At 33.8% G+C, this 21,576-nt stretch overlaps 2 protein-coding genes across 5 annotated transcripts; both read right to left on the reverse strand.

Annotated features, from left to right (window-relative positions):
- Positions 1-2,571: 2,571 nt before the first annotated feature.
- On the reverse strand, positions 2,572-15,251 carry LOC111787882 (uncharacterized). Of its 4 annotated transcripts, none has more exons than XM_023667972.2 (16): positions 15,091-15,251; positions 14,455-14,597; positions 14,253-14,313; positions 12,511-13,987; positions 12,387-12,418; positions 11,517-11,649; positions 11,242-11,339; positions 10,636-10,680; positions 10,003-10,108; positions 9,482-9,608; positions 9,062-9,177; positions 8,629-8,705; positions 6,620-6,754; positions 5,765-5,833; positions 3,887-4,174; positions 2,572-2,974 (listed from the first exon to the last, which is right to left on the reverse strand). In XM_023667972.2, the coding sequence occupies exons 2-15, from the start codon at positions 14,589-14,591 to the stop codon at positions 3,902-3,904; spliced, it is 2,886 nt and encodes a 961-aa protein (XP_023523740.1). In that variant the 5' UTR covers positions 14,592-14,597; positions 15,091-15,251; the 3' UTR covers positions 2,572-2,974; positions 3,887-3,901. The 4 variants fall into 4 exon arrangements, with proteins under 4 accessions (XP_023523740.1, XP_023523742.1, XP_086977711.1 ...); XM_023667974.2 differs by having other exon boundaries at positions 2,572-2,982; XM_087121585.1 differs by having other exon boundaries at positions 2,572-2,993.
- Positions 15,252-16,588: 1,337 nt separating this feature from the next.
- Positions 16,589-21,214, reverse strand: LOC111787883 (Transducin/WD40 repeat-like superfamily protein). Its single transcript, XM_023667977.2, has 13 exons — positions 20,898-21,214; positions 20,691-20,791; positions 20,329-20,435; positions 19,780-19,815; positions 19,572-19,657; positions 18,954-19,012; positions 18,760-18,870; positions 18,514-18,636; positions 17,988-18,131; positions 17,440-17,548; positions 17,218-17,354; positions 17,094-17,129; positions 16,589-17,002 (listed from the first exon to the last, which is right to left on the reverse strand). Exons 1-13 carry the CDS (start codon positions 21,058-21,060, stop codon positions 16,910-16,912), a joined length of 1,305 nt encoding a protein of 434 aa, XP_023523745.2. The 5' UTR covers positions 21,061-21,214; the 3' UTR covers positions 16,589-16,909.
- Positions 21,215-21,576: the final 362 nt, after the last annotated feature.

A 21,576-nucleotide genomic window follows, 5' to 3' on the forward strand; every position in this document is an offset into this window, starting at 1 on the left:
TTGACAAGTTTTTAGAGAGAGATAGAGAGGAGAGGAAAGGGAAGGCCATGTGCTAAAGCCAACTTTCAAGGGATGTGTCTGATTGGATTTAGGTTTTGGCTGAATAGTCATAATACCCACACACACTTCATACTTCACACCTATGTCTGGATGTGTTTTTCTGAATAAATATTCTTCCTTAAAGTAAAAGTAGAACCATACCATAACATAAAAAAATTATAAACCTTATGTTATATAAAGTTTCAATCAATAAGTTTGTGTTGCATTGTGAATTAATGGTTCATATATTAGACCCAATGAATGATGATTTTTCAAGCTATAGTAATTAATTATGCTAAGAAGTAGATTTAGAATGCAATTTGCTTTATTTATTTATTAAACTTTTATTTTATCTAGCTACACTATTTTCTTTTATGCCACACACATCAATATTTAGAATGAATGAAGTTTCCTAACGATTGAAACTTTTTTTTTTTTTAAATATAAACAATATTATTTTCAATATAAATTTACCTAAATTAGCAGCTAGTAATTTAACCATTAAAGGAATTAGGCATTTTATTTGGTATTTATTTGGTATGTACTAATGTGAACATATCTCTGACTAGTTAAGAATGAAACTAGGATGAACTTCCTTTTATCATACTGACGTTCATACATTATTAAAGAATCATCCTGTAAGCAAATTAATTACTAAAATGGTATGTGATAAATATAACTATATAATTAGCTAATAGTAATCATCTTGTAAAGTTTGAATTAAACTACCCTCTAATACTTTTATGAGATCGAGTCAAAATTAACCTATTTATTCAATTTCAAATTACACCCACACTTATAAATCTTAATAAATTTCTATGAACTAAACTCGCTTTGATAGAGTATAGGTATTAGTTACACTCAACAAGACCAATCCAATCTCCCAAAACAAATTGTGTCTCACAGGACCAATTCACGTTTTGGCTCGTTATGTATTGTCGTCAGTCTCACAACACTCTTGTAAGAAATGCTTTATGTCTCTTTCCAATCGACGTGATATCTCACAATCCACCCCCTTGGTGGTCCAACCGCTTGGTGTTTGACTCTGATACCATTTGTAACCACCAAAGTCTATTACTAGTAGATATTATATGTTTTAATCCCTTACATATCGCCGTCAATCTCACTATTTTGAAATGTGTTTTAGGGAAAGGTTTCTACGTATTATAAGGAATGCTTAGTTCTTTCCTCAACCAATTTGAGATCTCTGCTTTAGAGGAGTTGAATGCTGGATTAGTAGCCATGTTTAAATAATAAAAACAATTCTAGTTATCAACTAAATATTTTTTTTTTTAAAAAAAATCAGGATTTGAATCTCATACTTTCAATGTTTTTGAATATGTGTCTGGTATAAAATTTAAAACTAGGTTTGAATTTAAAATGTGTTTGTAATAAATGTATAAATAATAAAAACAATTCTAGTTACCAAGTAAAATTGCAAGACAATATTATGTAATTTGTAGTATATATTTTTAACAAAAATAAAATTAGTTTACAACACCAAATATTATTTCCTCAAAAATTTTAATCTTTCCAATCATATTCTAAACTTTTAAATTACAAATTAAAAATATGGATACAATATATAAGCATATAAAATATTGTTCTCATAATTTTCATGAATTACAATCAAATAAATATTTCTAAATCCATTTGACTTAGAATATAAAAACAAAAACATAAATTTAGATTGTCTACTAATCATGTCACTATCACACCACCTGTGTGCCACGTGTCACTTAGGATTGCTCACGTCATCATTAGCTATGTAGGATTATTTCTTGCACACGTCAGTTTTGGTTGCAGTCTGTTGTCCAACTGGAGGATCTCGTTCAATATTTGGTTGAGAGGGGGACTCTTAATATCAGATTTCGAGAGAATGTTGTTCGTTGAAGAATTAGAAAATAAGTTGCCTTTATATACTTGGTATTGGCCATAATTTACAAGAACGTAGTCTTAGTAAGAGGAGGAAGGGTTAAGGATTTCTTCGAGGAACCCTTGACCATAATTTACAAGAACATTTTGTAGTCTTAGTATGTGGGGGAGGGTTAAGGATTTACCCATAATTTACAAAGAACATTTTGTAGTCTTAGTAAGAGGGGGAAAAGTTAAGGATTTACCAATAATTTACAAGAACATTCTGTAGTCTTAGTAATAGGGGAAGGATTTACCCATAATTTACAAGAACATTAGTCTTAGTAAGAGGGGGAAGGGTTAAGGATTTACTCATAATTTACAAGAAGTAGTAAGAGGGAGAAGGGTTCAGGATTTACATGGTGTGAGATATCACATTGTTCGAGGAATTCTAAATGCTCTCAAACGTGCTTTTATTCGCAATCACAACTTATTATCTTTGAGAAGCAGGGAACGTAAGCAATTAAGCCATATCTATATATATATATATGACCATGTGTTATTCATTTGTTTCAATGAAAAGCAATTTTCATTGCTGGAGTGTTGAGTATACCATATGCCATAGTTTAGATATCCAGGAAAAATTTAGCTCATAAGGAAAGAATAGACAAACACAAATTGAATCGAAATGAGCTTACCCAAAAAGTTTAATGGAAGTAAACAATCACAAAATAAAATATAACTCAACGTTAAAGGGGGGAGAGGACAAAATGTAAAAGATAAAAAATGAAACCGAACTCTTAGATTGCTTGTCGATCTAGCTCGATTCTTCCTTTCTTAAGAAGAATCAAGTTGTTACAAGCAAAACAATAAACATTTTATTCTATACTGCAAATCTAGGGTTCTTCAGCAATTGGTGTAGTAGTAGCTTGAATAGTTGGTGGTTGATCGTCTCACTTGAGCATCAATGTCTTCTTTTGATGTAGCGGCGACCTTTAGGGGTTATAGAGCGAAATCAGGAGAAGTTGTCTGAGCCATTAGTGCCATCAATTGGGGAAGAAGATTGCAAAATCAATAATCCCTGAAAATCTTGGCTCAATCTTGGTCAATTTAGAATCACATCTGGCTTCCTAACTATGCAGTCACAACCAAACAATAGAAAATTTGATAGATAATGCACAAAATCATCAAAATGTATAAATTTTTCTATCCTGATTCTTTTTGCATGTTTTTAAGTTCATTTAACAACTCATAGGAAAAAACTTATACGAGGCTATGCGAGAGTATTCTTCATGGTCCTCATTTCTAAGCATTTGTTTGCTGTAATTTGATAATAACTGATTTGAAGGGAGTTCAAATTTATGGTTTCTGTGGGTCCAAATCCAATCATCTCAATTTACAATTTTAGATGAGAAAGAATCCTCCTATTTAACAGAAGGATTATGACATTGTTCTTCCAAGAACGGACTAAGAGGGTCAGCTACCCAACTAATCTTCATAATTAAATACTATTACTGTATAGGTAGATTTCATTGTGAAAGACCAATTACTAGCTAATTCTTCACAGGTAGAGAGAAAGAGGGTTACATATCTTGAAGAGAATATGATCAAAATCATTTCCACTTAAAATTTTAGGGTCCAAGGCAAATGAAGAACTGAAACCAGGAAAAGACGAAAGTTCAGCATCTTCACATTGATTTTGAAGGGAGAAAGGATCTTTGTTCTAGACATGCAACGCTAACCATATGCTCATATCAGTCATTGTCTATTAACTATTAAGCATGTTATTTGGCTATGCATCTCTCAAGTTTTGTGACGTAAGTATGATATATATTACTATTACCGGTAACAGGCTCATCTTGACCTACAACAATGTTTGTACAATTTGAAGAACTACACATGCATTACCAATTTAACATTGAAAACGAGGAATATTAGCTCACGTTATAATAGCAGGAGCTTTCAAATTCAATTAGGGAGAACAGAGTATTACCTCCATTTAATAGGATTATTGTCTCATCCACAATTGGTAATCTGATCCTTTGTCAACAAACTTCTGCCATTTCCCATCCAACTGATTTTCCTTTGAGGGATTCCAATCAAAATGTCCAAGCTTCATTACCAGAGTATCTCCAACCTGTGCAACATATCCTTCATTGTTTGCATGGAAGATCTTTACAGAGCTCCGACAGTGGATCCCAGCACGTTGTCGAGCCTCAATTAACTCGTTGATGATTTCACGAATACCAAAATCATAAAAGTGGTCGTAGAAAACTGTAGGCTGCAAAATGAATGATAAGGACAACAAAATTAAACTTCAAAGGAGAAAGAGAAGGCAGCGACATGACTAACTGAATGATTTCTAATCTTATTTAGATTCTGAAAAATAAAATGACAGTATACAGCTTAAAAAACAAAAAACCTACAACCCCACTTTAAGAAATTTAAAAAACTGCAGCTCACAGCAACAGATTACAAGCTTACAGTATTTTAACTAGATGAAATGAGGTTTTCTTTCCATGTAATCTGAACAAGAAGATTGTATATCAGTATAGATATTTCACAGTTTCTCTAACCACAGTTAAAGGAGCTGGGGAGGACTTGAATAATAGTTGCCCAAAGCCCCTAAATTTGGCTGATATAAGCCAAATAAAAAATATATAACTTCAAGCAATTGAATTTCATGACTCAAACAGGAGCTCATTGATCAGTCACTAATTTTCATTGTCTGCTTTCCATTGCACTTGATGGACAGTGAGTCTAAGAGCTCTATACATTGAACACAGGTAAAGCAGTAATGCTTGGGGATCACACCATCGATTACAACGTACATGGAAATTATTCAAATAGAAAAAAGGAAACAAAAAGTCCTTACTATTAGAATATGATCAGAATCCATTATTTATATATTTATATGATTCTTTGATAAAAATCAATCAGAAAAACCCAATGATTAAAGGCAAGGATAAAGATCCCCTCAACAAATAAAAATCTTTCTCAATTGTCTCAATAACTAAAATTCTTTTTATAATTTTTATCCCTAGCTTCTTGAATATCCTCTTTATCCCACTCTTCAATCTCTACAACTTCCTCCATTTTTTAAAATTTTGATCTTCTAAATTATCATATTTTTAAATAAATAGGAGCCCTCTCATCTCTGAGCATTTTCAAACATAAATATAAGAAAACACCCAGTTTCTTGAAGTTATATCTTGAGTTGGGAAAGAACCAACTTGAAAACAAATCAACTATTTGAGTGTTAAAATTTTTTATATTTATATTTGGAAATACTTATAGATATGAGAGATGAGAGAGTTTCTCATTTGTATTTAGAGTTTTGATATTTAAAAAAAAGAGAGAAATGAAGAAAGTTTTTGAGATTGAAGAATGAAAGAAGAGGGATAAGTGGATATTTAAGAAAAAGAGGAGAAAAGAGGAGAAATGATTCGTGGGTGTAGTCAAATGGTTTCTATTCATATACTAATGGTAAGAACATTTTAAAACTTTTTTTTTTAAAAGGTTAAGAGTATTAGATGCTACTTTTGAAAGTTACAAAACTTTTGAAAGTTCAAGGACAGTTTTGAACTTTTTAAATCATCACTAAACCCTTATCTCAAAAATACCTAAAAATACTCAAGGAAGTTTCAATAATATTCTTAAACTTTGAAAAAAAAAAATGCTCATATTGTTAGTTCTGGATGGAAATCTTTAATATTTTGAAAGCTAAAAAAAAAAAAAAAAAAAACTTTCTCGTTACAATCTCACATGAGCATGCCCTTCAGTTGCTAACGTGGTGTGAACTGTGAGGCAAGTATAAAGGAAAAAGGTAAAATCAACCTTTTCAACTAAGAAGTAAGAAGTAAGAACTTACTGTTCCAGGATGGGTCAAGATATATGCATATCCTTGCACAAGTTTATCGCGCGGAAATGGCCAATGTCCCTGCAAACAAACAAGTACAAAAATTCAATTTCTACTTCCCCGAACTCATTAGCTTGTAATTAATAAGCCCTCAGCCAAGGGAAAACTTAAATAATGGAGGCTAGCTTTAATATTAAGGTGCTTGCAAAATGAGATATAGTATTATGTCAGACAATAAATGTGTGGAGGAAAATGAATATTGGCTTTTAATAAGCACGTAGAGTCTGTTCAGGCAGCTTAGTAAAAGGCAATGTACAGAAACTCTTTTGATTCAATAAGAAAGTATCTTCTTTTCTGTGTACATGCTCAATATTTGGTTTCTTTAGTTTTTCTGCATATGTTTAATCCACAAATGAATCGGTTGGAAAATATTACAATCTCCGATGTCCGATAACCATGGGTCCAAAAAGTTGATGCACAACTTCCTTAAAGCCAGACAATTACTTAGACTCTACAACGTATAATATTGAAAGCCTTATATGATATTAATATCCTAGATAAAAAGCATCACAAATTGAACTCGTGACTTCAAAGATATTTGGTTTACTGTTCGCCCTTTGGCTTCCGAACCAACCAACAATATTTCATTCCATTTTCACAATTAAAGACACAGAAAATCTGGAACAAAATGCAAGCATGGGGAAGCCGTTTGCATCAAATCAACTCATCCTCTCTAGACTACAATAAGTTTTTCACGTGTGACAGATGCAAAACTTATCGAAGTTTTACTGCCATTTATATATGCTCATTCATGAAAGTGAAACCTGTTCCCTAATCCAAATGATAAACTCGCTGCTAGTTTCAAACCTGTGTGGACCCAGTGTCATGGTTTTCTAAGAAAGTGACAGCACGCGAAGGCCACCATCCCACTACTCCCGTTGGTTTTCCTTGTGGGTCTATCAACCTCCAATATTGGTTATGAAGGGCAGAATGGAGTATCCCCTGCGAATGAACGATGAATTATATGTCAAGATTATCAAACGAAGAAAACACTTTGATAGGATCCCTACTATAAGAAAAAACAGAAAATATATTGCAATATTACAATATCAAAGTGAAATTATATTAAATAGTCTTTCAGAGGGTCACCTTTCTCCCATAAGTTCATAAGTTGCAAAAACCTATCAATCCCCTAACATCTCTCTCTCTATTTATAAGTACCCACCCTAAAATCTACAATGTAATTACAATTATGCCACTACTAACATCCTAATAACATTCCCAATATTTCCCTATTTACTCTAGAATTACCCCGCCCTCTAAACACACACTGTCCTCAAAATGTGACAATTGATTCTCTAAAAATAAACTAAATGATTATAGCAAGGCAAAATGTGTCTAACTTCTTCTCTTCTCTTTTTTAGCCTCATGTTTTTCCACCCTTCTTTTGTACTTTTTTCGCTCTTCTTTTCATTTTTTTTTTAAGAAACATTTCATATGACACCCTTAACCCCAAGTCATTCCTTCCAATCCTAAATTTGATTGCAATTTTTGGGCCCTCCTCCTTTTCACAACTCCAACTTCCTAGAGTCACTGCTTTCCGCAACCCTGTCTTTGAAACTCTTCCTCTCCCAAGCATTTTATTTTTACTTTAACCACTGCCGTCTCCTTGCAATTCTTAACCTTTGTGATTTCTTCATTCATTGCCAATAATTTTTGTTTCAACATCCAAGAGAAAACTGGCCATCCCCATATTTAGCCTGATTACATGTACACACTGGTTTCCTTGAACACAACAGTTTCAATCAGGTCTACTCGATCAATTTCAGTCAGTGTTCTCTTGTATTATTGCTGTTGTCTGGCCAACCCTAGCCCTTGCTCACGAAGGCTTGGTTAAACAGCTCGCTCGATGTTTGCGATTTTCAGCAAATGATGTTTCTTTTCTTGCTCTGATCAGATTCAATATTCATTTCCGTTTTGATCCAATAATCTTTTCTTCAATCTGCAGATTCTGCTGTTCTTCAGAATTTAAGCATTTTTGGATCCCTACAAAATCATTTTTGCATCTATGCTATTATCAATTGCATCGATCTCGCCCATCCATTAAAAAAAAATTGCATTGATCTTGTAATGTCTCACTTCAAGCCATGGCCTTTAAATTGTCGACTGACTCTATATCTAGACCAGTAGTCAAACCGATGCTCTAATACCAAATTGCTAGGACCCCAAATATAAGAAAATAACAATGAAGTTATTCAGCAGTATCACAATATCATATAGAGATGAAAATAGTAATACCCTTTCAAGAGGCTATCTCTCACACAATGAATAATCCCAAAATTCTACCTATCCTCTAAGCTCCCCAATTTCCCCTAGTTGTAACCATCCAGCCATATCAAACGACCAAGTATTACAATTATACCACTACTAAGATCACTACTAAGATCTAGAGAAGTCACCCCATCAATGGCTCTGCCCCTAATTTGTTTCAATTGAAAGAGAAATTTATTAAACCTCCTTTTGAACAAAATAATATTACCTATCGAATTATGTAATTATACATATCTAGTCCAAATGTTCAAGCAAATAGTTCAAACATATCTAATTATTTAAGTTATTAATTAAACACCCTAAATTTTTTCCCACTCCCCCATTTCTTGCCTTAACAGCGATTCCTATGGGGCGGTCCCGACCGGGTAAATGAACATTCCTACTAAATCCAATTAATAATCTAACACACTTGTATATGAGGAAATATTTGACAAGTATAAAATTTTTAATTTTTCCAGAATTTGTTACAAATATTACTCATTGCATCATTCCGTCCTTCACAATCATCAAAATTAGGAATGAAACATAAAGATTAAGAAGAATACCTTTGTGGTGACATCAAATGCAGAGGAAGTGCCACCAGTGGCATTGATCCAATTAACTATTCGTTGCCGATGAGCATCTAAATATATGAGAATAATTGGCATAGCGTAAGGTCAATGATCAAAAAAACATGGACGGAATTTTTTAGCATATAAACTATACTTGGGAGTTGGACATAGTGTCAACCACATAACATCTTGTTCACAGTTTACTTAAATTGGTACAGCATCAAAATAATGATACGAGGAATTTTTTTACACATCTAACTTGAATTAGTAGTTGTGGATCTAATCACAACCTCTGGATTAAAATAACCCTACTGAAGCTCCGATAAGTTGAAAGAAATCAATGACTGCATGCACAGTCCCTTCAAATCAGAGAATAACAATAAAATAGTTCATGAATACAGTCCAAAAATGTAGAGAAACTTCCTACCTTGGTTATAGCATAAATTCCCATGTTCATAAGCCAAACTGTCCCAGTATTCTCCAATAGCAAAAGTAGGATTTGAAGTCTCAATATATTCTTTAACATATGTACCCGAGAAACCTCTAAAATAACAAAGAAAAAGAATCAATAGCCTGGATCATAAAAATAACTACTTTTGAACTATGATGGTACTTCGATCAAAATTGTCCCAATTGTAATACCAGCTGACTGTAAAAAAGTGTAAATAAAAATTTTGAAACTTTATAAGCTTGATTTTTTATTATATTAATCAAATTTGGTTTGTGTGAAGGCTAATTCATGATGGGAAGAACATAATGAACAGAGAATATTTTCTTCAATTTAGTATTTATTTATTATTTATAAGCAAGCATCTATATTGAAAAAAAGAATCGAAGGAAAAATTACCTCACAAAATCAAGACGCCAACCATCGAAACCGATATCACTTCGAAGCCAATTTAGCCATTCTTTTATGTCCTTCCTCACGAAGTCCTGTGAATGGTCAATATTTGGTGCTGCATGAAAGATGTCGCCTACAGCAGCACAAACGAAGAAAAAGTAGCATCAACAACCAAACTAAAGCTTTTCATGGAACTTATTTGACTAATTTCAGAATACTAGTGAGCAACATATCTCTTCACCTTTGTGCGATATTGAACTTACGCTGGTTGTAATTCTTCTCCTTGGAAGATTTTATGCTAAACCACGCAAAAACGAAATTCTATAGATATTCTTATAAAGAAACAATCTTAAACTATAAATTATCAAGAGTTGGAAGCTATTACAGCTTACAAAATTAATTACTTAAAGCACTTCATTTTCATGTCAAGGCAGACACCCCAAGGTGATGACACTGACTAGTCATCCACATAGAATCTCAGAGAATAGTATTTGAAATTAAATCAGTAGATAAAGCTAAAGAATTACCACTTTTAGGATTTCCTCGACCCTGAAAATTAGGATCATCACAAACAATTGCTTCAGGTCCCCAAGCTAGCTTGCCACCAAAAATGTTCCAAACACCATTGGGACTCTGAAAACAGAAAGAACCCCAAATTACATAAAGGTACAACTACTCTGAGGCAGCACCAAAAAAAGGTCCGTTTGTGTCATGGAAAAATTCTACATGTTTTAACCATTAATGCACAAAGCACAGCAGACACCTGACACAAGGGTCATTCAACAGTCTCCGAAGTCAGGAATACAAAAAAATATACCTTTGAAATTTCAAAAGAAACAAATAACTAAAATTGAGAAAATAGATCCAGTCCTATCCATTGAGGAGACACATTTAATCAAGAAATATCAGTTTCAAATTTCTTTGGTTGTTTAGAAATGTAACCATCTTAAACAACATAAATTCATGAAAAAAATTGAAATAATAAGTAAATAAGTAATATTCACTGCATGAGTGTTGCAATTTCAATTATTAGATAAGTTCTGAAGTGCTGAAATGCTACATGAAAAACACATATAAAAGGATGTGATTTTATTAACAGAAAAGGAAAAAGGGAGCTAAGAGTAAAATAGTAAACAATAACAGTATGGACAGGAGTAGACCTGCTTGTGTGCACATCTATGATTGAGTACAACATCACCGAGGGCCTGGAGGCAGATCCAAATAATATTGGTCAAAAAGAAGGGGGAACTGAACACTAAACAAGACATTAAAATAAAGCTCATACATCATTGTTATCACCTACAGAGTTTACAACTTACTAAAAACTATACTATATAACTAGTGAGAGTTACATGCCCCTCCTAGACTTGCGCATTCACAATTGTGGTCTAACAGAGCTCTATTTCATATAATTGCAACTTTCTGACATGGCATGGTTTTATTTTCTTAATATAATAACATGTGGGTCAGGAGATTTTGGCACAGCGCTCCAGATGCAGAAATCTCTTTCAATTTTTTTTTTTTTTTTTAAAGAAACTATCTTCCTCTAAGTTTCCTTTTCAATGATATCTTGAAAATTAAGTAGCGTAACTTTCTGACAGTTTCTAACACCTGTCTCTGAAGATACAGTTTAACACATAAAATACTACAAACAAACACTTGCTTGAATATATTCTTAATTTCTTCACATTCCAAGAATAATTAAAACAGATAGAGGAATTAAATAAATACGCAATACTTTGGACAAGTTTCAGACCATGACATACCAGAAGATCTTGAGAATGAAATTCTTCTATACAGTATTTGAGTTCTTCCTCAGATCCATAAGACGAGTTCAAATTATATAGGTCAGATGGCATATAACCTGTAAGATATTCCCCACTGTTCATAAGTTGTAGCCCAGACATCGAAATTATCCCACGTTAACCAAACTGGGAAAGGAAGATTTAGAAGCGTTTGAACAATAGTAGATGCTATGAAGAGCTTATATTTTATTTTATTTGCCTCAAACAATATAAAATAAAAATGAAATGGAGCAAACCTTGTGGAGCAACAGATTCTGTTGGTGGTGGGAGCCACACTGCTGTTATCCCAGATTGGGATAAATCAGATGCTTTGGCAGCTAATTCCAGGTACCAGCGTCTTCTCCAGCTTTCCCAGTTGAAACCTTGAAACTTCAAGAGGAATCCATTAACAATCATCAGTCATGGTTGGAGCGGATTGATAATAATAAAAATGTTGTAATAACTGAAAAAAAACAATAGGTTCTCGATGGGGGGAAGTCCACCAATAAATCAATGGAAGGGGGGATTTTTTCCCCGAAGATTCTGAACTTCCCAATATTGGCTATTTCTAAAGAGCAAGTACTTGAAACTGAAAGTTTAGCATAACTTTCATATGACTTTTAGGGGAAATATCATCATTTGAGCAGCAACAGATAAATGGAAAGGAAAAAAAAATTATAGATTCTAATTGTAATTCCACCGGAAGTGAAGAATTTGAAACAGGAACATAAAAGGCCAGATTGAGAAGTAAGCAATATATACAGCTAACATTGTGCCCTGATCTATAGGACTTATTCCTTTTCAATGAATAAAAGCACTAAGAAACATGACAAAAAACCTGATACCAATGGACGAACGGTGTGATACCAATCCCTTACTAACTTAAGAACAAGAGATCAACTACAAGAAAGTCAATCAGCAATGTCATTTATTTTAAAGCTTGAGTAAATCTAGTGTGATGCAACTAAGAAACATGACAAAAAAACCTGATCAAACTCAATTGGAAAATATTTTTAAACAATTAACCCAATATCCAAACTAAATATTGAGTTTGCACACCAAGGAATTTAATTATGTAAATGAGAGTAGAATGCATTAATTTATTGATGTCATTAGAGAAAACTAACCACAATTTCGTGTCCAGTGCCAGTACCGGGCTCTGCATCAAAGTCCACAAGAATTGAATCTTAGGAATATATAATAAAACTTTTTCTTGATTACATAATAAGACAAAGGACAAAGCCAGCTGACCTAATTTTGTTTGATCCGGAGTCCTTTGCCATTGTATGGTTTTTCGTTGCAGTGCACGTTCAAGAGCCTTTCTTTTCTTTTCTATTGATTCTTTCTCGATAACATGCTCAATTAGTGTATCCCCCACTTTTGGCTTTTCTTGAGCAATTGACCATACTTCTTCAAGTTTGGGCAAGTCCAATGATCTAAACTTTGATGTTGAAACTTCAGTTATATCAATCTTTCTTGGAGGAAACTTGGGGCGAATGGTTCCAATTCTTCTTGCCATCCATTGAGGTATCGCTCTTCGAGGACCATCACTCAAGAGTTTCCACTTTTGCGACTCATCATTTGTCAAGAGGTCTATCCTCCCACCATTGACAACATAAGCTGCCTCTTCATTATCTTTACCAAGGGTTCTTTCCTTCGATAAAAATGACTCAGCCATTTCAGCTCGTTGTTGCCACATTTTTGTTGCAGCTTCCGAAGCCCTCAACAATCTTTGCAGTGCTTCACATCTTCTCATATAGGCATTGTCTTTTGAATGTGCAGTTTCTTTGGCAGCTTCAATGGCAGACTTAATACCTTCAAGCTCAGCCTTGAAAGCTTTGGAAGCAGCTTTCTTCTTGTCTGTGAAATCTTTCTTGATTTTCTCCATCATCAATTTAATTTCTCCCTCCTGTTGGATTATCTTTTCCATACTTGAGTTTTGAAATTCAAGCAATGCTTTTTCAGCATTTTTGGCTCGAATTTCTGATGCAGTTGCCTGTGCTCGGGCTTGCTCCAGTTCCAACTTAAGGTTATCAACATCAGCTCTTGCAAGTGATAAGTGAGATTCTAATTCATCGACGACACCTTTCAACTTAACACTTTCTGATTGGATAGAAGCGATCTCATCTAGAGGATATACCTCATCAGTAAATGTAGCTACAGCCTTATTTGCATGAGCACTAGCTTTTTCAGCCACATCCAATGCCTTCTCAATAGCTATTTTTGATTGTTCTACAAATGATAGCATCGAACCTTCAGTAGCATCGCTGATCTGTTTTTCAATTTCATAAGATGCCTCGACAGCAGAAGTTTCTGCAGCTGAAACTCTTAATTGAGCATCTTCTAATATGTGTGACGTGGCCTGCTCGAAGGCAATTGCAGCTAACTTTTCAACTTGTACTGCAAGATCAATAGCATCCTGCTTTGCAAGGACCAGCTTAGATTCCAAAGCAAACTTTTCACCTACTGATTCCTCGAGTTTTTTATTAAACAGTGATCTGGCAGCCTCGAGTTCTGAAACTGCCAATTCCTTATCATGCAATATAGTAGCAAGATATTCTTTTTGTTTAGCCTCATAGCGAGTCAACTTCTCAAGCAGTTGGTCTGTCTCTTTCTCTACAGCTTCTTGTCTTGTTTGAGAGTCCAAAAGCGCCTTTTTAACTGCAAGAATTTCATCTTCTTCTGACCCCAATATTTCACTTCCAGTTGAAGGATCGTTTGAATTGTCCTGTCACAGAACCAACAGCCATAAGTCAAGTCATAGTTTCTCAGATTTGATATAGGATGTAGTTGAATACACAAGTTAAATTCCAATTTTGCATTCCAGGAAAACAGTTAGCCTTGCATTTCCATTCAACTTGATTTTAAAAAAAATAACAAATTAATTAATTAAAGAAAATCCGATATGATGATTCATAACTCTGTTCGAGCAGTTAGTGCGCAGATTCTAATAATGAAAACAATAGAGAACATGGGTTCAAAGATTTCCATACCCGGCTAGAAAAGGCAACAGTAATTGGTTTATGCAGGAAGTTGTCAGTGTATGATACTTTCCTGCATGAACATTGACAAATCGATCGGAATTAAAAAGAAATAAAAGAAAAGGACGATGAGGAAAATCAAGCTAAAAACCAAATCTCGTCCCCATTTTTCCTGGAGAGAAAAGACATGCAGGCAGAGTAAAAGCACACGTACCGCTTCCAGGTAACTGAAACTGTTCGTAGATTGTGATTGCAATTTGATGACCGTCTGCCATATGATGAGCCTGGAGTGACAATAGGGCAACGCGGAAGGATTTCAATAGCTGCGTCAAGTAAAGGGAATGGACCCATTACTTCCTGTACGGAATCAAAATCAATTTTACGCAATGAAACCAGAAATCAAGTTACATTTTATATTAATCAGATTTCAACCACGAAATAAATAATACATGCTCTACTCTTCTGTGGTTCAAATTTCTCCACCCGCCAAAAACACAATAAAGTTAAACCACTGAACATAACAAATTGCACGAATGAAATACAAACCAAACGTCGATCCATAACATTAACAAACACAACAATTTTCAAATAAATCATCTAGAAAATGGAAAACGACAAAAAAAACAGGAGAAAATGAAGAAAAACCGAAAGCCACCGACATTAAGAAAGACAAAAATGATCTTAAACAGGCAAGGAAATGAAAATGGAAGTAACAAACTGAATGATCTGATCAAAATCAAAATCAAAATCAAAATCAAAATCAAAATCAACGATGAATGAAACCTGTAAAACTAAGCAACATCGGAAAAGTTAATAAAAAAGAAAAAGAAAAAGAAGAAAACTCGAAAACCTGATTTGAATGGCGAAATCAAATGGAGAACAGGAATCGCATTCTTCAGATATCGTGTTGGAAAGAGTAGGAAACAGAAAATGTAATAGACGATGAATCAGGTAAAGGGGTGGATTCTTACAAAGAGCAGTGGAAGAAAAAGAAGCTCCAATGGCGGGGAGAGCGGTTTTTATATGGCTAAAAGTTAATCATTTATTATTATTATTATTATTTTAATAATTAATCTGTTGACAGCTACTCTTTTGACGATGCTTCCCCCGAGTGAGCAAAAAATGGTTCCACCTTTTTGGAAAAGCTGGAATATATATTTTTAATAAATTATAAAATATATATATATATATATATATATATATATATATATATATATATATATATATGATAGGGAGAAATTAGATTATAGGGTAAGAGCTACTTTTTAATTAAAATCCAATAAAATATGTATATATAAAATTCATATAACATAATATAAGTAATTGTAATTTAAAAATTAAAAAAAAAATTAAAAATTAAAAATCCTTCCCAAATTAGTAGGTTTGGAATTTTGTAAAAAGTCAAAGCAATAATCGGCTATCCGTCAGGGTAGTAATTGCAATCCACTTATTTTAACTTTTCTCGGGTCATGAGTGTGTGTTAGTTATTTTTGTGCTCCATTTTAGATTTTCTGTAATCTAATTTAAATTTTAATTCAAATTTACTATATTTAAATCTAATTCAATTCCTTTTTTTTTTTTTTTTTTTTAATTTATTTATAAGGATTAGGGTTTTTTTTTATTAGAAAATTTTATAATTTTTTTTTTAATTTAATATTGAAAGTATGAAGTAATATAATGCTATATATGAATGAGATATTGAAATTTATGTTTCTATTCATGACGTAATGAAAATTCATAAAATTGAGCTTAGTTATTCATTGTATATAAGGTTTTTATAGCGATGTGTACAACAATATTTACATTTTGGATATCAACGATACAACAATGTTGCACATAAGACAAAAATCGAGAATACTTGAACCACATCTCTGTATTGGATTTAAAATTAAATTTAATAATTTTAAATGGGAAAAATGAGTCAAATTTCGACCTGTTGAAAGTTTTTTTTTTAATTTTTTTTTGAGCTACATCACTTTCCTGAAGCACGATAATTATACAAAACTGATATGCTCTTACCAGATTTCTCTTTTTGTATCACTACCATACCTAATATAACATAATAGCTTTAGCTCACTACTAGTAGATATTATCTACTTTAGTCTATTACAACTCATGGTTTTAAAACATGTATACTAGGAAAATGTTTCCACACCCTTATAAGAAATGCTTCACTCCTTCACCAACTGATGCAGGATCTCACCTATAGAGTTTCATAGATAAAGATATAATATAAATTTTATCACTGATGTGTAAATTTTGGATCAAATATATCACTAATTGACAAAACTAATCATGTTTGCATCCAGACTCCAGGAATTACAAGGGTAAACTCAAAAAAAAAAAACAAAAAAAAAAAACAAAAATCAAATATAAATAAGAAGCCAATATCAGGTTTCACTCAGCCCATTTAGCGAGCTCTCTTCAAAAGGATAAAAGTTTGGTTTGGTTTTACAACTAAACGGACCAAAAATGTGAAATTTACTATTTCTACTCCAGAGCCTCTGGCACCAGCTCTACCGAAGACTAAAAGGAAAACGGACCTGAAAGAAAGACTCGAAGAAACAAGGGGGGGCAAGGATTGCAGCATCAGAGCCTTTCGTAGTCGGTCACAATTAAGGTGGTCGTTTTCTGGTAAATCGATATCTTTACCAGCACAGCTTTCTGCCTTACAACACGCAAATTCCCAACGAGATGCGAAGTTTAGAGTCTGCCCCACCACTGACAACACTGTCACCTTTCCACCAATCAGCAGCCAGTACCTGAAATTTGCAAAATATCACCATTGTTGGAAAACAATGAACCAAGGTTGCAAAGGGCAAAGGCTACATGGCTAAGGAGAAGAATGGGTACCTTGTCTTTGTGAGAGTCAATTACAGCTAAAGGCCACTGTAAGATGAACAAAACAATTTTTCTAGTGAGGAGTGATGCATTTATAATTCAGAACAAACGATAGAAAGCAAGAATATTCGAGTACCGCAGTTCTTAGATCCCACAGCCTAACTTTCCCATCATAAGATGCAGACAGCAAATGGAAACTAGATTTATCGTGCCACTTGCAAGATGAAATCCAGGATTTATGGGACAGGAATTGAAAGATAGGAGAAGATGTGCCTATACGGGGAAAAAAACAATATTAGAAACATAAGTGTTTTAGAGGGAAATCTCTTCGCAGCCCTTTTTTCCTATTCCCATATACCTGGCTTACGAGGATCCCATATCCTAACGGTGGGGTCTGAGCCACCAGCAGCAATGAGAGTGGAACCTTCACCTCCAACGTCAAGGCAGTTGAGTGCCTTACCACAAAACTGCCAATGAAGATAACTTTTTATGAACGGATTTATCTTTCATTAAGATAATATGAGAACGTGAGTCATTCAGAGAAGAGGAACCTTGGCTAACTTCACGCTCAAATGCTGCTTCATTGGGTAGGTAAAAACTAATAACATGCTCATAAATGGAGATTTTTCAAGTGTCAAATATTCTTTACTACTACTTATAGTTTCAAATTTCACATTATCAAAGCAAACAAACTGTTGAAGTTCTTTCGCTCAGAGATCAAGCTTTTTCAGACCATATTTCCATAAAAACCTGGTTTCTAAAGAAAATTGCATGAAAATGGTGAATGCATATCGTCTTATGAATGCCCACCTAATATATTTTAAACAAAAACTTAAAAGTCAAAAGTAAAGTTTACTTCACTAACACTAGCACAAAGAGAAACATAGAGAGAGTTGGGAGACGTACAATATTAAACAAATCTTTGCCCGTCTCGACATCCCATCTTCTTATAGAATGGTCCCACGATGCTGAATAAATTTCTCCATGTTGCGGCCACACAACTGCTGACACACATTGTGTATGGCCAACAAGTGTAGCAACAGAGTTCCCCTGTTAAATAGATTTGTTATACATAACTTAACCAAGCCATAAGCTCTATTATAGAACAAAATTAAATGCAGAAGATAAAAATTTGTTATTAGGTCTGAAAAGAGGCAACTCGAATTAGTCAAAAGGGGGGGGGGGGGGGTTTGGGTGAGAATTCTAGTCACAACGTGACTCGACCTATGACCATTCAACGAACTTAAATATTTAACTAGTATTGAGGCATTCCTTATGCTTAGTTCATTACCAAAATCTTCATTTTCCATCATCCCCTTGAAACTGGAGCTTCACAGTACATGTTCTCCAGTGGTAAACTAATATGGTGTCGTGCAACATAACATGATGTCTAGCCAAATTAACTTGAAAGAAAACAAAAACTACGTTTTACCTCTAACTGAGATTCTTCAACCTGGTCATTCTTTCTTCTCTTTTTAATGGAGACGTCGCCTTCAGAATGAGTTTCATCCGTTTGCCATAAATTGATTGTGCAATCCCAAGAACCTGAACAGATCTAAATTACATAATAAAAAGATCCAAGTATTATGAGCTAGAGATGTAAGTAGACGGTTGTAACTCACTCTTTACTTGGAAGAAATGAAAAAAATACAGCACAGCTATAAGAATGAGATTATACCAGGTCTCCAGATTTCTGTGATGCAACACTTTGTACAGACAATCTATGTCCTTTCAATATTTTGAATGGTCTTATCTTGGTAGGGTTGCTATCCCTATCGTCTTTTGAATACTTCAAGTGGAAACAAAAAAAAAATTGTTTTTAATTATCAATGACATCAGTCCACCTTTAAAGCAGTACTTTCTCGAAGTTACCTTCCACAGCCTAAGTGTTCGATCCTTTGAAGCAGTGGCAAGAGTGACACTAGCTGCTTCTGTATTAGCATGGGCAAGAATTAATAAAACAAACATAGAGACTAGACTAGAGAGTGTAATAAGAATTGAAAATTGAAATATAAACTTGAATTAGATCACCACATTTTACTAAAATAATCCAATATAATAAATTAGAAAAAGAGTGGTATTTTACTGGCAAATCAGAGATAGTTTAGAGCCACAAGTTCTTAGAACCATAGATTAAATGTCTCTAAAATGGATAGGATCTAGATAATACACGGCAAACACCACCGCATGCACAAGAAAATAGAAATCCAGACATAAGGAATTCTAGCACTTTCAGAGGAGAAAACTTGAGTCAAAGAACCTTGGAACGTTGAAGTGCTTCAGCATGTACAACAAATTTTGAATCAAAATTTCTCACACATAAAAGTGATTCAAAATTTCCAATATATTAACACACACAACATTCTGACACCAGGTGTTAACAAGAAATAACGATAAGTTTGATATGGAAAACAATTAAAAGCTAAAACAACTGGCAAAGCATTGTTCAGCGTGGATCATGTTGTAAGAGCTAACAATTTAAGTAAATACCTTCAGGATTAACAACACAAACAGAAGATATGGCGTCCTTGTGACCTTCAAGAATATGTGTACACAATCCTGCAGATTCCCAAACCCTAAGAAACAATCGTAGAAGCTTTTAGCTAACATCCAATTCATGAAACAATAGTAGCAAAGGCTGCTCAATTCGTGGGTTTCTTCAAGTACTAAAAGAATATTACAAAAAATTAGAGATTACCTTCCTAAGCCATCATAACAACCTGTCAAAATGAACCTACAAAATACGAGTGAGTATAAATTCAGATTGTATGTATATAAGTATGTATAAGATTAAATTACTTCTTTTAATAAGACGTGTCTACAAACTAATTTGAATCCTAATTGTAATGATACAGCAGTAACAGTTTAATGTGTGTATGTAAGCTGTTACTGCTGAAAAAAAGATTCAACACAAACAAGTAACACATAGTATGCACATTCAATAATTTACACTATGATGTGCTACATGCAGCGATAAAATACACCAGCTTAGAACAAAAAATGGTTCATTGTGTTAGTCTTTATCTTTATTTAACACTTGGACAGACTAATCCAAGAGGTGGAAAACTGACGTCAGTCATTACCACTAAACAGAGATGTAAACAATAAATCTTCAGAACTCGAAAGAATTTTAAATTGAAGCATGGTTACTGAACTTAAAAAAAATTGATATGCAAGTAACAATGAGAATCATGGATCATCTAGAGTATTACAATTAACTAAGTAGATATTGCATCCACATGCTTACCCGGAATGAGACCCATCAACTGCACTGACCCAGTCATCGTGAACAGAAGGCTCTTCCTCCCTTCGGGGGACAACAGCCTTAATGTACTCAATTTCCAATACTTTTTCCTATTTTAGGCCCAAATAAAAGGTCAGGAAGGTCAGTGAAATACGAAAATCGAACGAAAAAGAGAGACTGATGAAGGCTATCACTCATAACAAATCATAACTCGAATTCGGGTTAGATTACGTCTTCAACATAACATATTCCATGTAAACAAACTTGTATTCTAGGAGTTCAAAAGTTCATTTATTTCCTTTCATACAACTTAAGAACTAAGCAATGATAAAAATAAGAGTCGCCCGAAACAGTTAAATTCTCACCGCCGATATGCCCTTGGCAAGAAGGAATTGCTCCAACGACATTCTAACAAACTCGCCATCAATTAGAAAATCAAAAGGTTCTGCTTCCCACTCAGGATTCCCTATAGAGAAATTTAAACCAAAGGAGTTAATATAAAGCAAAGAAACAACGTTCAAGTCGAACAGCAAATAACCAGACGACATAGCAGAAAAGATTATAGAACATACCAGCTAAAAGAAGATTGTTAACAACGGTGGAAAGACCCAGTCTGGTTAGGTTAGAGGGAATGGCAATGGCGTTCGTCGGAACTCTGCAAGGGGCCTTAAGTTTCGTGATAAAGCGCACTTGAATTCGACGAGAACTGTCTTCCGAAACCCCATCGATATCCATCGCTACCTCTGCGAATTGAAAATCCAAAAACTGAAGCAAGAAACGTATAGAGCAGAATCCCGAGTTGCAGAGAGGTTGAGAAGCAAGAGTTTACAGACAAGATGCTACGAAGTATGGAGTTCGTTCAAAAACCCTACTTTCCAAACCTAGGGGTTTTTCATTTTACGTTTTCAATTTCAAGAAAAGAAAACTCCGGTTGGACCGGCACCGGTTCAACTTTTATCTTCATTTTTTTGGGTTAAAAAAAATCATTTTAATAAATTTTTAAAATTAGTTTCTACGGATTTAATATTTATCGAAATTAGTTACACTATAGCAGTAATTTTTATGTAAAAAGTGACCTTCGAGATAAAAATAAATATATACTGATTTTTGTGTAAAGAAAAATTAATAATAAATTAATTGTAGAGACTAATTTCAGGTATTATTTAAAATGCAATGGTCAAATTTATTTTAATTGTAGCATTTTTTTTATTTAAATTTTCGTATTTAATATAATTAAATCAAAAGAGATGT

The sequence above is a fragment of the Cucurbita pepo genome, chromosome 2, assembly GCF_057944985.1.
Source record: "Cucurbita pepo subsp. pepo isolate OVF chromosome 2, ASM5794498v1, whole genome shotgun sequence".
NCBI lineage: Eukaryota > Viridiplantae > Streptophyta > Magnoliopsida > Cucurbitales > Cucurbitaceae > Cucurbita > Cucurbita pepo.